The sequence below is a fragment of the Monodon monoceros genome, unplaced genomic scaffold (assembly GCF_005190385.1).
Source record: "Monodon monoceros isolate NGI ecotype Baffin Bay Population unplaced genomic scaffold, NGI_Narwhal_1 Super_Scaffold_22, whole genome shotgun sequence".
Classification (NCBI taxonomy): Eukaryota; Metazoa; Chordata; class Mammalia; order Artiodactyla; family Monodontidae; genus Monodon; species Monodon monoceros.
This window is the reverse complement of record NW_021703779.1, coordinates 127593705-127606697: the sequence shown is the minus strand read 5'-3', so window position 1 is coordinate 127606697 and position 12993 is coordinate 127593705. Positions and strand designations below refer to the sequence as shown.

Sequence of the window (12993 nt, the reverse complement as noted above, 5' to 3'; positions counted from 1 at the left end):
TTCACCGCCACTAAGGCATGAGACACTCCAGAAAGTAAGGGAGGAGGTCGCAGAAACCATGAAGCAGCCACACCCCACACTGCCCACCCAGAAAGTGCTGCTACTGCAGTGCTATTTCGTTTCCTCTTCTCCATCCACCATGTACGAACAGTGTGCGAAGGACAACCTGCTCAAATGGAAGCCAATACTTGGATGGTCCCATTTCATGGCTGAGGAGCCTGAGGCTCAGAAAGGTAAAATCACCAGGCCGCCATCAAACAGCAGACGGGCCCAGGGAGACGCCGTCTGGGCCCATCTCCTCCCCAAGGAGCCGCTGCTGCTCTCTGCTCCTAGCAAAGCCCGCACAGTGACGTGTCTGCTCTGTCTGTTCAGACGGGCAATGTCCTGCCGCGGCCAAGGGAACCTGCTCAGCCCTGTCCCCTTTCTAACGTGTCAGTTGTTGGCTGGCAACCAAAGGCATCCAACTCGCAATGCAGGCAGAGCTGTGTTTTCTAACAGAAAATAGCAGACTCGTTGCTGTCTCGGGCCTCCTATAAAACAGGGCTGAGTGCCCCACGTGCTATGGGTGAAATGTGTGCCCCCAAAGAAGATACATGGGAGTCCTCACCCGCAGGACATGAGAATGCCACTGCATTTGGAGACAGGGTCTTTACAGAGGTGATCGAGTTAAAGTGAGGTCACGGGGGTGGGTCCTCATCCGATGGGACTGGTGTCCTTATAAAAAGGGGACATTTGGAGACGCAGACACGCACAGAGGAGAGACGGCGTGAAGACACAAGGAGCAGACGGCAAATACAAGCCCAGGAGAGAGGCCTGGAACAGACCCTCCCTCGCGGTCCCCAGAAGGAACTGCCCCTGCCCACACCCCTGGATCTTGGCCTCCTAGCCTGCACAACTGGGAGACGACACGTCTCTGTCGTTTGCCCCATGCACTGTGCGCACGCAGCATGGAAGCGTCGAGTCGGCCCTCGCACCATCTGCTGTCAGCCACCTGGTGTCAAAGCCCCCTGCTGCACCCACCCCAGGGCAGTAACATACATCCTCTATGTATCAAACTCATACCTGCAAATGATAGGCACCTAGGAAATACATACATGAGGAAAGCTTAATCACTGGTAATCCTACCACCACATCCATCCAAGTGGTAGCAGGGTGTGCACAGCAGCTTTTGCTCTTTTATTGGGGGTCGCACTTTATACATAACTGTGTCTATTGGCTTTTTCACACCAAGGTGCTACAGAGTGTATTCCAGGTAATGAGGTGTCCGCAGTGCTGGCTGCACAGGCCCAAGTCGTCACCCCGCCTGACCGGCCCCCACGGAAGGGGGTCCCTGCGCCTCGTCAGCAGAGCACTGGAAGTCTTCATTTGTTGCTATTTTGACATCACTTTTTGTGTAGTCTGAGTCTGTGTTGTTTTAGTCTTTCGTGAGGGAGAAAACCTTTCATATGGTGCTTATTTTATGGCTCATCTGGATTCCTCTTAAGCAGGTAACGGAGTGGGGCGTGTGGGAATGACAACAGGGATGTGCTTCTGTCTGTCTGTCTCTACCTCCCAAACCCAGGGTCACGAGTATCAAGGGGCCACAGCTAATCCTACAGGCAGGCTGCTTCCCTCACGGGAGGAATCCAGCCACTTGTTCGCGAAGCCAGAGAGTGGAAGCCCTGGTTTAAAACCCTCGGTCTCTCGGGTCCAGTCGGCCCTACAGGAGGAATCAGGCTCCCTAACTCCAGACTATACTCCAAAGTTACAGTAATCAAGACAGCCTCCAGGAAGAGAAGGTTCCAAAGAGCAGTGGTTCTCGGCCGGCGCCTGGTCCCATCCCAGCCCCCACTCAGCTGGTCCGGGGCGTGGGCAGCACGTGTGTCAAGCTCTCGCCGCTGCCGCCATGCGGCCTGCGTGGGGGTCACCGCCGAGGCGCTGGCGCACTCCTGGGGGGGGGGGAGAACGTCCGCCTCGCACCACTCCAGGGTCTCCCCTTCTTTCAACCCCCTTTCAGAAAAGGGAGCTGATCAGAGAAGGGCTCCTGTGCGCCCGCCACCCCGTTAGAAGCACGAAGCCAATCCCAACACAGCCAGGAGCCAGCACAGGTTGCAGGTGGTCCAACGGCACTGACCCCTTTTCCCGGCCACGTCCACTGGCCGCAGCAGCAGTGTCCAGCTGGAGACAAGACGTCCTAAGGATCGACAGTCCCCAAGCCTGCGAGGGCCCACCCACCGCCAACTCCAGCTTTCCTCAACACCATCACCCTGGGGAACAAGCCCTCCAACAGAGCTGCAGCTCCTGGAGACGCCTGCCTTTGACTGCGTTTGTCCTAATCTGTGGGCTCCAGAAGACGCCCCTGTGCTGGGCTGAATGGTGGCCAAGAGAGATATACGTGTCCTGACCCCCAGAACTTGCGGCAGTGATCTTATTTGGAAAAAGGTTTTTGGGGATGTGATGAAAGTTAAGGGTCTACAGATGAGGCCATCCTGGATGACACAGGTGGGCCCCAAATCCAACGACAAGTATCCTTAGAAGAGAAGAAAGAGGACACAGACAGAAGCGGAGAAGCCCACGTCAAGACGGAGGCAGATGCCGGAGAGACGCGTCTACCAGCCAAGGAGCACCGAGGACAGCCACCAGGAGCTGGAAGACAGGCCCAGAACTGAGGCTCCCTCAGAGGTGCCAGGAGCCAAGCCTGCCCGCACCTGAACCTCAGACTTTGGCCTCCAGAACTGGCAAAGAAGGAATTCCTGTTGTTTTAAGCCACCAAGTTTGCAGCCATTTGTTACAGCAGCAACAGGAAACTAACACATTCCCCCCAAAACACAAAGTGCTCTTGTCGAAAAATTGCAGGATGTGGACTGAAACGCAGCACCCATGAGCAGAGAACCTATCTGTGCCTTTAACGTGCTCCCGAAGGACCATCTGCAACTACATACTTGGGCTTCAGGAAGTGGGTCAGCCCCTCCCACCCCTGCAGATGCCAAGAAAGCCCCCAGCCAAGGCTTGTTTTTGGAACAGGATGCTGGCTGGGCCGTCTTCCTGCAGGAGACTTATGCCCCGATCCTAGCCCACCCTGTCGCTGCCACATAGCAGGGAGGCCTGGACAAAACCCAGGGACAGACCTGTGACATCCCATTCCCAACCAGGGCAGCCCACGGGGTGCAGGAAGAGGCTGGGCACTGAGGAGTAAACCACAGTTGCAGGGGTAATGCCCACAGCTTTGACATCCTCGGAAATATCCAGAATCTTGCAAAACAACAAGGAAGAGTCCTCTGGTGCTGGTAATCCGCCAAAGATTGCTGAGTGGCTTCTGCTGGCCAGGCCGGGGCATTTGCGGCTGGTGTGGGGAACGGCATCACCAACTTCTGGAATGTGATGACATACGGCCACCACTGCTCACGCTGGGTGGCAACGCACTTGGGGAGGACAAGAGCGCACTGCAGTGTCAGGGCAAGGACAGAGCAAGTGTACGTGTGGGACGCACCCCTCGCCAGACCAAGAGGTGGTCGCAACAACTCCAAACCCAAAGCCGTGAAGGAACAGTGGATAAACGTGACTACAAAGATGACAAGCTCCAGGGCTTCCCTGGTGGCGCAGTGGTTGAGAGTCCGCCTGCCGATGCAGGGGACACAGGTTCGTGCCCCGGTCCGGGAAGATCCCACATGCCGCGGAGCGGCTGGGCCCATGAGCCATGGCTGCGGAGCCTGCGCGTCCGGAGCCTGTTGCTCCGCAACGGGAGAGGCCACAACAGAAAGAGGCCCGCGGACCACAAAAAAAAAAAAAAAAAAAAAGATGACAAGCTCCAGTCCAAACACACCGGTACCAAGTCAGGAGGAAAAGATAACCGAAATTTCTATCACACACAAGAGCTGATCCCACTAATGACCAAAGAGCTGCTGTAAGTCAAGGAACAAAAGACTAACAGCCCAATAGAGAAATGGGCAAAAAATACAAACAAGCTGTCTACACCAGAAGAACTGAAAAGGACCCTTCAAGCTCTCAAGAGATGCTCAAGCTCTCTCTTAACAGAGAACGGCTCGCCTGGTGGATGGCACAAGCCCACGGGCCGGACACCCATCTGCGGCAGGGCTATGGGGAGTGAGGGAGGAGTGGGAAAGCACGCCCAGGGTAGGGGAGCGCCGGCACTGTCTACCCCCTGCTCAATGGTGCCGCTTCTGCGGGATCCAACCCAAAGGTACATATGATGGACGCACAAGGATTTTCAGCGTGGTATTGTTTATGACAGTAAAAAGACCAGTAACAACCCAAACGTCCGCTAGCAGCAGACAAGTTCGATCCACAGTGGTGCAGCCGCCAGTGGAACAGCACACGGCCCATGAGAGCAGCACCGCACTGTGCCAGGCGGCCGGGACGAAGGGTCCTGCCCGTCTCAGCCTGGGAATCAGTTGTCTGGGAGCCCTGGCCTGGGCTCTTGGCTTCCCCAGCACAGGTGAAAGAAGAGCGAACCCTGGAGTCAAGCAGACAGAACAAACAGAAAAAGCAGAGCATCGCGCCTATCTGGGGCTCTGTGTGCCCTAAAAGAGGTGAACCAGCGGACGGGGACGTAAGGCCCTGCGGCTAGGTCTCGGGGCTCAGAGAAGGGGCCCAACCTCTGTCACCCAGCCCCTAATTCAGGACCAGGCAGACAGGAGAGGAAAGCAACAGATTGCACTGTCCTGGGCTGGGTGTCGGTAGGCAGCCCTACTCGATGCACTCCATGACGTGTATCTGCAGGGTGTCCATGTCAGGAGCCTGATACTGGCACTTGGGGCAGCAGAAGTTGGGCGGCTCTTCAGGGGGGCTTCTCCTCTGGCTGGGCAGGGCCAGGTGAAAGGAGTGATGAGCTGGGGAAAGAGAATAGGCACTGGTGGGGGCGGGCTTCTTGTGTGTCCCCTTGCACAAACTGCAGGGAAGGGCCAAGGCAGAAAGTGCCGAGATACCTTGGTTCCAGTGACCTGAGTCCCCACCGCTAGCACCTCCCCTTTAGCCCCGCCCCCAGGGGCGGTACCGCTGGGGAGGAGGGGCCAGGGGCCGGTGCGAGCTCCCTGGAGCTCTCTCGCTGGGTTCCAGGATCCTCAGCACCTCCTCCCAGCACCCTGCCCTCCCCAGCCCTCCCCCTGCAGCTCCCTCACCTGGGGCAGGGGCTAAGGGGGGCTGGGAGACCTCTACATGCCGCTTCCTCATGTCTTCGATCCTTTGAGAAAAGAAACCGTCCGATCAGTACGTATGAGTCAATCTCCAGCACGTACAAAGCTGATAGAAGGATGAGGCGCGAGGCGGGGAGAGGGAGGCCAGCTCCCCCTAACCTGACAGGCCCGGTACCCACTGCCACTCCCCGTGGGTCCCGCGCTCCGAGGCCCACCTGGCCGACTCCTGACAGCTGGTCTTCAGCCTGTTGTGCTCCCTCTGCAGCTGCTCCAGCTGCGCCTGCAGGAACTCCTTCTTCTCAGCCAGCTTCTCCCGGGCCTGCCTCTCAGCCTGGAAATCCGCCTTGTAGATATCCGCCTGGCAAAGCCAAGACAGGGGCAGTGCCCACTCTCCATCAGCCACGCACTGGACACTCCACGGCAGCCACAGGGGCCGGGGGAAGGCAGAGCCCGCTCCTGTTCTCCCAGAGCCCACGGCACGAAGACAGTCACCCCAGAGGCATCGAGGGTTCAAGGAACACTGCGAGGGACTCAAAGAGCTTCCGAGAGGCCAGTGCAAAGCGCCGCCAGAGGCATGCCAGGTCCCAGCGCCAGTGGCCCGGTCTGCTCACCCGCACGCAGGCCACAGAGGAGAGCCCTCACCTGGGCTTTCAGCACCGGAACCGTCTCCATCACAGTCTTGTGTTGCTCAGCCTCTTCCTTCAGTTTGTCGATCAGCTCCTGTTTAGCCACCAGGGCCTCCTCTGCCTGCTTGAGCTGCTGCTTGAGATCTTCCAGCTGCAATCCCTAGATGTGGGTGACGGGGAGCTGACAGAGCCTGATCTGGCTCAGCCTTGGGGCAGGGCTGCCCCCAGGCCGGCTGCCGCTCCAGGAAAGCAGAACCAAGAGGAACGAGAGATCGGGCCCAGCCAGCCCGTGCTATGCAGGGCCCAGGAAAGGCAGGGGCTGGAGGGGACCTCGAGGTCATCTGGCACAACCGCCCCCCAGGCCGACATTCCCTTCCCAGCTGGACAGTCCTCCGACCCCTCAAAGGACGGGGGCCACACTCCCTCCTGAGGCCACGTGCTGCACACTGAGCCAGTCTCATGCACTAATGCTCCACCATGTGCCCGCTAAGCCGAGGCCCGTCGGTCCTTCAGCTCTGCCACCTGGTCGAGGGTCTGCTGGTCCCTCACGGATGCCCCGCCCCCCCCCCCACAGCCCCACACACAGACGCACACACACACCACCAAGCCTTCCCTCTGGAGATCAAAGGGACACGTTTTCCTAACTAACTCTTCCTCATGGGACCCACTTTTCAGGCTTTACCCTTATAAGTCTCTTCCAGGTATGTTCAGGTTTGACTACATCCTTCTTAAAATGTGATCACTAGAAGCCGCACTCGGTATAAGTCTGACGAGGACAAACTAGAAAAGGGGTATCAGCCACCTTCAACACTGGTATGGAAACATTCCCAGGGAAATCTGGGGACGCCTGGCGGGAGGGACCAGCTGCAGAGACAAGCGTGGTCCTGCCCACAGGCGGAGCATCTGGAGGCGCCGCCTAGTCCAACATGGGCTGCAAACAACACAGCCCAAGCGTCCCCGCCTCCCCACTGCCTGTCCTGAGCCGAGACCCCAGAGCCCTGACAAAGCTCTAGGTCGAATCGAGGATCCCTCTCCAAAGCCAGCTGTGTGAGTCTGTTAAGGTAGGGCCTTGAGTTCCAGTATCCCTGAGCTGAGGGAGTCAGCCCCAGGCCGGCAGCCCAGGAGACGCCGCCACCATGTCCACTCGGCTCCACTCACTGCTCACCATGCTGCTCTTGATGTGGCTGTCATACTCTTGGAAGAGCTGGTGATAGGCCACCTGCAGCTGGGCCAGCTTCCTCCTACGGAAAAGGAGCTGAGGCTGGAGAACCACCTTGTGCTGACCCAGCCACAGCTCTTACTGCTTCCAACTCCACCCTCTTCCTTGTCGTCATGGCCACAGACCAGAATGTGGCTTTCAGGGTGCCTGTGTGCCTGGAAGGCCGTCAGCTCTGAGGTAAGCTTTGCTACCTATTTCATATCATTTTCCATCAATCTGGCATTTCAAAATGTACACAAAGAAATGTTTATAATAAAACAGAGCTGTCCTGTACTGTTCAAAAAAGTCAAGTTCAAGAAAAACAGAGAAAAGCAGGAGGACTGTTCTAGATTAAAGAAGACTCAAAAGACACGCCAACAAGGAGAAGGTAGGATCCCAGATGGGACGCTGTTGACATGTGGACCGGAGAGCGAACAATGTCACCCTCTGAAAGCCGGATCGTTGGGGTGTGACAACGGTAAGGGACAGCATTGGGCCCTCCCCACCGGCCGGGCCCTGGAAGGGCTCCCAGGAGGCAGCGGCCCACTCACTTCTCCTCCGAGGCAGCCTGGCGCTCCATGCGCAGGGCGGCGTCCATGCTCTGGTTCTGCAGGCGCAGCTGGTCCACCTGCACGCTGTGCTGCTGCTGCAGCGCCTCGCGCTCGCTCTCCAGCTGCCGGGCCTGCTCGCTGGCGGCCCGGACCCTGGCGAGGGCATGGGCGGTCACAGAGGGCCCGTAGCAGGACCCTCCTGTGCTCCCAGCATCTCCGCCACGCTGCACAGGGGCAGGGACAAGTCACGGCACAGTGGGACCAAGGGGGGGGAACAAGTCACAGAGAGGTGGGACCAAGGGGGTCCTCCAGGCGTCACAGTGGACACACTATCACTGGAAACAGGGACAACTGCAGGGCAGCCGAATGGGGGCAGGGTCGGGCTGATGGCGGCCCCCAGAGAAGCCCTTTGGAAGGTGAAGGAGGTGGTCCCAGGGGAGAGGAGCCCCAGGGAACTGCCCATTGGGTTGCGACATGTGGGCGCTGGGGGCCCTGGCCAGAGCCATCTCAGTGGATGGGCTGGGAGGGACTGGGAGGAAAGCAGGTGGAGACAGCCAGCAAAGAGAGCCTTTCTGGAAGCCGGAGAGGGAGAAGGTGAGAAATAGGGCAGGGCGGGGGGAGGTGGAGGGGAGGCAGGGTCAGTGCTCAGAGGCTCTCTGCCGACCAGTCACAGCTCCAGAAGTGGCGAGGGGGCGCAGGCCCGTCTGGGCCCCGGGGTCTGCACCTGCACGAAGAGCCTTGCGCCTGCCCACCCAGGAGACAGCAGCAGCCTCAGCAGAGAATTCCTGGTGCCCTGTCCCATGGCGCAGTGACAGCTCAGCTCTCCTCAGCTACCTCCAGCCCGCCATCTCCCTGCTCCACATCCCTACGTCCACACAGCTCCCTGCGCGACGACAGTGGCTGCTTCCCGGTGGGGGAGGCTACTGGGGATGCTCTCGTCTCACCGTGTGCACACGCCCACCCAAATCTACTGAACACAGGGCCCCATCTGGGAGCCGACAAAAGCTAGTGGCTGCCACTGTCAGCAGATGTGACAGGCCAGGGCTCAAAGGGCAGCTGTGTGCATTAAGTCTGAGGCCACTTAAATGGCCACGCCGAACAACGGGAGATGCGGGCAGGCTTCCTGCCCCGAGCCGTCCAGCTCAGCACGTACATGCTCAGCCACGGAGACGGGGGCGGGGGACAGGAAAGGAGGGTGCCCAAGAGCCTACAATTGCTGGAGTAACGCCCTTGCAGGGTCATTAAGTGACCAAAGTTGGCTTCTTTCATGTGCATAGAAAAAAGATAGGCGGGGAAGACCCAAAAGCGCCCTAAAAATTACACGTGCCTTTTTGAAACCCAGAGGGACAGAAGCGTGTACGGGAAACAGCAGAATGCGAAGAGCCAGGGGCCAGCAGGCTCAGCCTTCCGCGGCCTCCCTTTCGCCGTCTTCTTTCTAGAGGGCAGCGCGCTTACACGCTGTCACCCCTGCCAGCTCCTCCAGCCTCCTTCACAAAGGCGCCCCCGACACCGCCCAGGGCACCCCGATCACCTCCCGCGCTGGGAGAGCTGGGGCCACCTCTGTCGCCTGGACCCATCTTTCTGGACGGCAGCAGCCGGGCGGCGTGAGAACCACTGAAACATCCGTGCCCTTTGACCCAATGACCCCACTTACAGGAACCTCCCTCTGCAGGAGAGAGTGACTGGTGGACCTGAGGCTGCCAGCTTTGTAAGGGCCGGCTTGCAAGGCTGGCCCCGGGGTGGTGCCCGGGCAGTGGGCTGGTGCGAGTGCCCTGCATCAACAAGACACTTTCCCTACTGATAAGGGTGGTCCCTGTGCCTGGACTCTGGCACCACAGGGTCGTTTAGGAGGCGCACCTGCTTTCCTCTGGGAATCGGGAAGTTTGGCACGTGCCGGGCAGCGACCAGCCCTCAATGAAACCTGGGGCGCTGAGTCTCGAGTGGGCTCCCTGGGTCTCCAGGGAGGCATCTGTCACTGCCGGAGAAGGGAGAGTGCTCGGCTGGCCCCTCATGGGAGGGAGAGGGGAAGCCGAAGGTGTGGGGTTCTCCACCCCCGACCCGCGTCTTCCGTCCTTGGGGGTGCTGGCGCGTGCCCTGTCCCTGTCATCAACCTCAGCCGGGAGGGCACTGGAGTGCTTTCCTGCAGGTCACGGGGGTGCTCTTCCCCACTGCCCAGCAAATGCCCCCTCAGGAAATAATCCAAACTCCAGCAAAAGGTCAGAGAGGCCAGAAGTGCCACTGGGACTCAGGTCCTGGACACCCAGTCCACAGCCCCACCACACACCTGCCCCACGCCCGTGTGCTCCCATCCATCCTGTCACAGAGGAACTCTCTGGAAGCCCCTGAATGGCCTCATTCTTCTCGGGCACCCTGACAACGGCCTCCAGGCTGGTTTTCCCTCCCTACTCACCTGCCCTCCAAAGCCTGCCGCTCCTTGGTGGCGGCCTCCAAGCGACTCTGGCTCTCCTGCAGCTCCCCCAGCAAGGATGTCACCTGGGCTTTCACTGAGGCCTTGTCCTCGGCCATCTGCTGCATGAAAAAAAGCCACCTCCTGTCGGCGATGCTTCCCTACCAGCTGCTCACCCCTGGCAGCCCCAAGCCCCAGGGCAGCTGAAAGCACTGAGATGGGTCCCCCGAGGGCTCCCCTCGCACCCTCAGCACCCCTACTCATCTCACCTCTCACCTCTGGAAGCTTCTCCCCCCCAGCGAGGCAACTGAAGCGGTGGAAAGGGATCAAGTCCCATGAGCCCCCACTCCAAGCCCCTCCTCATCCCTGCAGATGGGGCAACAGGAGACCCAGGGACACAGGAGCACGGAGGTGCCTCGAGTCTCACAAGGCTGACAACCAGGCCACGAGGGCTGAGCCCAGCAGGAGTCTGTGTGCCTCCGTCATCAAACTGTCCAGATCCCGGTCCCCTGAGACCTCGGGCTGCTCAAGTCAAGGGTGCAGCCCCGGTCTTCTCCATACCCGGCCCCTCCGCAGTAACCCCTCGGTAGGAACCAGCACCCCTGTGCTCCCGGCTGCACACACGGCCCCACCCACCATCCTTCTCAAGGGCAGTCTCAGGGCTGCGTCTCCTCTCCAGCTATATGCGCACGATGATGACCTGCTCCGTCTCAAGGCTTTCAGTACCCTCCACGGACTGAGGGCTTCCAGATTCCTCCCTCCAGGACAGACTTCCCTCCGGCACCCCAGCTTAGCTACCCAACTGCCTGCCCAGCTTCTCCACATTGAGGCCCGGAGGCTGCAGTAAGCTTTCCCCAAAGGGACCACAAAGCAGGGGGCTTAAGACAACAGAAACGGATTGCCTTCTAGAGGCCGGGAGTCCAAGAGTAAGGTGTCGGCGGGGCTGGTTCCTCCTGAGGGCCCTTGGCTGTAGCAGCCTCCATCGTCACGTGACCATCTTCCCTGGGTGTCTGTTTCTCTTCTTTGAAACATACCAGTCACTGGATTTAGGCCCATCCTAAGCCAGTGTGACCTCACCTTAACTTGATTACATCTGCAAACACCCCATTTCTAAATAAGGTCACATTCTGAGGTCCCAGGGGTTAGGATATGGGCATTTCTTTTGGGGGAACATAATTCAACCCATAACACCCCTACACTAGACAGGAATCCAGATAATGTCTCACACTAGCACAGCACCTTCCCACGGTTCCTGTCACACTCAGGATCAAAGCCCAAATCCTTCACTGGCTTACTAATCCCACATGATTAGCCCCACCATGACTCTGCCCTCCTCAGCCCCTATCCACTCTGCCCCAGCCATGTTTGCCTCTTCGGTCTTCCCTGAACATCACAGACATGCTCCTGCCTCAGGACCTTTGCACATGCTTTCTCCACCTCTAAAACAGTCTTTCCCCAGATACCCACATGTATTCCAGTCCTGACTAGATGGCACCCCGGTGAGGCCTTCCCCATCTAGTCCATCCTCCAGTTAGCGGCACAAAGCCTTGGAGTCTTCTCTGCCTCTCACAGCTCACATCGGATCCACCAGGAAATCCTGTCAAAATGTTTCTTAGAATCTATTTGATGACACTAAGCAGGTAACGGTAACTACTTTAGGTGTGATGGTGGTATTGTTCTTATGTTTCTTAGAGATGCACACTGAAATATTTACAGACGAAACTATGAGGTGTCTGGAATTTGGTTCAAAATAATGGGGGAACTCCTAGGTATCTACCTGAAAGAAATGAAAACCCATGTCCACACAGGAATGTTCACAGCAGCATTACTCCTAACAGCCAGAGTGGAAACGACCCAAATGTCCATCAAATGACGACTGGATAAACAAAACGTAGTCTCTCCATACACTGGAATATCATCCAGCCATAAAGTGAAATGAGGTACTTGGACAGACTACAGCGTGGATGAACCTCAAAAAATATGATGCTGGGACTTCCCTGGTGACGCAGTGGTTAGGACTCTGAGGTCCAATGCAGGGGGCCCAGGTTCGATCCCTGGTCAGGGAACTAGATCCCACAGGCATGTTGCAAGTAAGAATTCGCATGTCAATAGGGAGGGTGGGAGGGAGGAAGACGCAAGAGGGAAGAGATATGGGAACATATGTATATGTATAACTGATTCACTTTGTTCTAAAGCAGAAACTAACACACCATTGTAAGGCAATTATACTCCAATAAAGATGTTAAAAAAATTAAAAAAAGAATTCGCATGCCATGACTAAGAAGCCCACCTGCCACAACTAAGACCTGGTGCAACCAAATAAATAAATAAGTAAATATTATTTAAAAAAAAAAAAACGTGATGCTGAGTGAAAGCAGCCAGACATGAGAGCCACACGGTGGATCCTACTCACAGGAGACGCCCAGAGCAGGCAAACACAGACAGGAAGGTGAGCATGTGCCCGGGGCTGGGGAGTGACTGCTCATGGGGACGGGCTCTCTCCTTGGGATGGTGACAATGTTTTGGAAGCAGATGGAGGTGATGGTTGGACAACTCTGTGACTATACTAAAAACTACTGAATTCTACACTTTCAAGGGGTGAATTTCATGGTATGTTGAGTTTTATCCTGGAAGAGCTGTTGGAAAAAACTCCAGCCTGTGGCTCTACCACTTTCTCCAGGGACGGGCACTCAGCTATGCCCAGGTTTTTGCTGGGGTCACCGTCTTATCCCCATCACCTGTTGTCCATGTGCAGGAGTTTCTCTTACGTATACCAGGGGTGCAACTGATGAGCTGGGGGTGACCTAAATTTTCAACTTGAAGAGAAAAATGCCAAATAGTTTTTCAAAGCAGCGGCACTGGGGCTTCCCTGGTGGCGCAGTGGTTGAGAGTCCGCCTGCCGGTGCAGAGGACGCGGGTTCGTGCCCCGGTCCGGGAAGATCCCACATGCCGCGGAGCGGCTGGGCCCGTGAGCCGTGGCCGCTGAGCCTGCGCGTCCGGAGCCTGTGCTCCGCAACGGGAGAGGCCACAACGGTGAGAGGCCTGCGTACCGCAAAAAAAAAAAAAAAAAAAAAAAAAA

At 57.5% G+C, this 12993-nt stretch overlaps 1 protein-coding gene across 9 annotated transcripts in view; it reads right to left on the bottom strand.

Annotated features, from left to right (window-relative positions):
• Positions 1 to 557: 557 nt before the first annotated feature.
• Positions 558 to 12993, bottom strand: part of IKBKG (inhibitor of nuclear factor kappa B kinase regulatory subunit gamma) — a 26764-nt gene continuing 14328 nt past the window's right edge. For 4 of the 9 annotated variants that reach the window (XM_029240483.1, XM_029240482.1, XM_029240489.1 and 1 more), the window contains exons 4-11: positions 9918 to 10036; positions 9365 to 9514; positions 7508 to 7660; positions 6924 to 6999; positions 5775 to 5918; positions 5348 to 5490; positions 5118 to 5179; positions 558 to 4829 (exon numbers count right to left, since the gene is read on the bottom strand). In XM_029240483.1, coding sequence (XP_029096316.1) covers positions 4687 to 4829; positions 5118 to 5179; positions 5348 to 5490; positions 5775 to 5918; positions 6924 to 6999; positions 7508 to 7660; positions 9365 to 9514; positions 9918 to 10036 — 990 coding nt within the window. In that variant the 3' untranslated portion in view covers positions 558 to 4686. The remainder of the gene's footprint in view (positions 4830 to 5117; positions 5180 to 5347; positions 5491 to 5774; positions 5919 to 6923; positions 7000 to 7507; positions 7661 to 9364; positions 9515 to 9917; positions 10037 to 12993) is intronic. The other 5 variants (XM_029240487.1, XM_029240490.1, XM_029240488.1 and 2 more) reach the window with 3 other exon arrangements.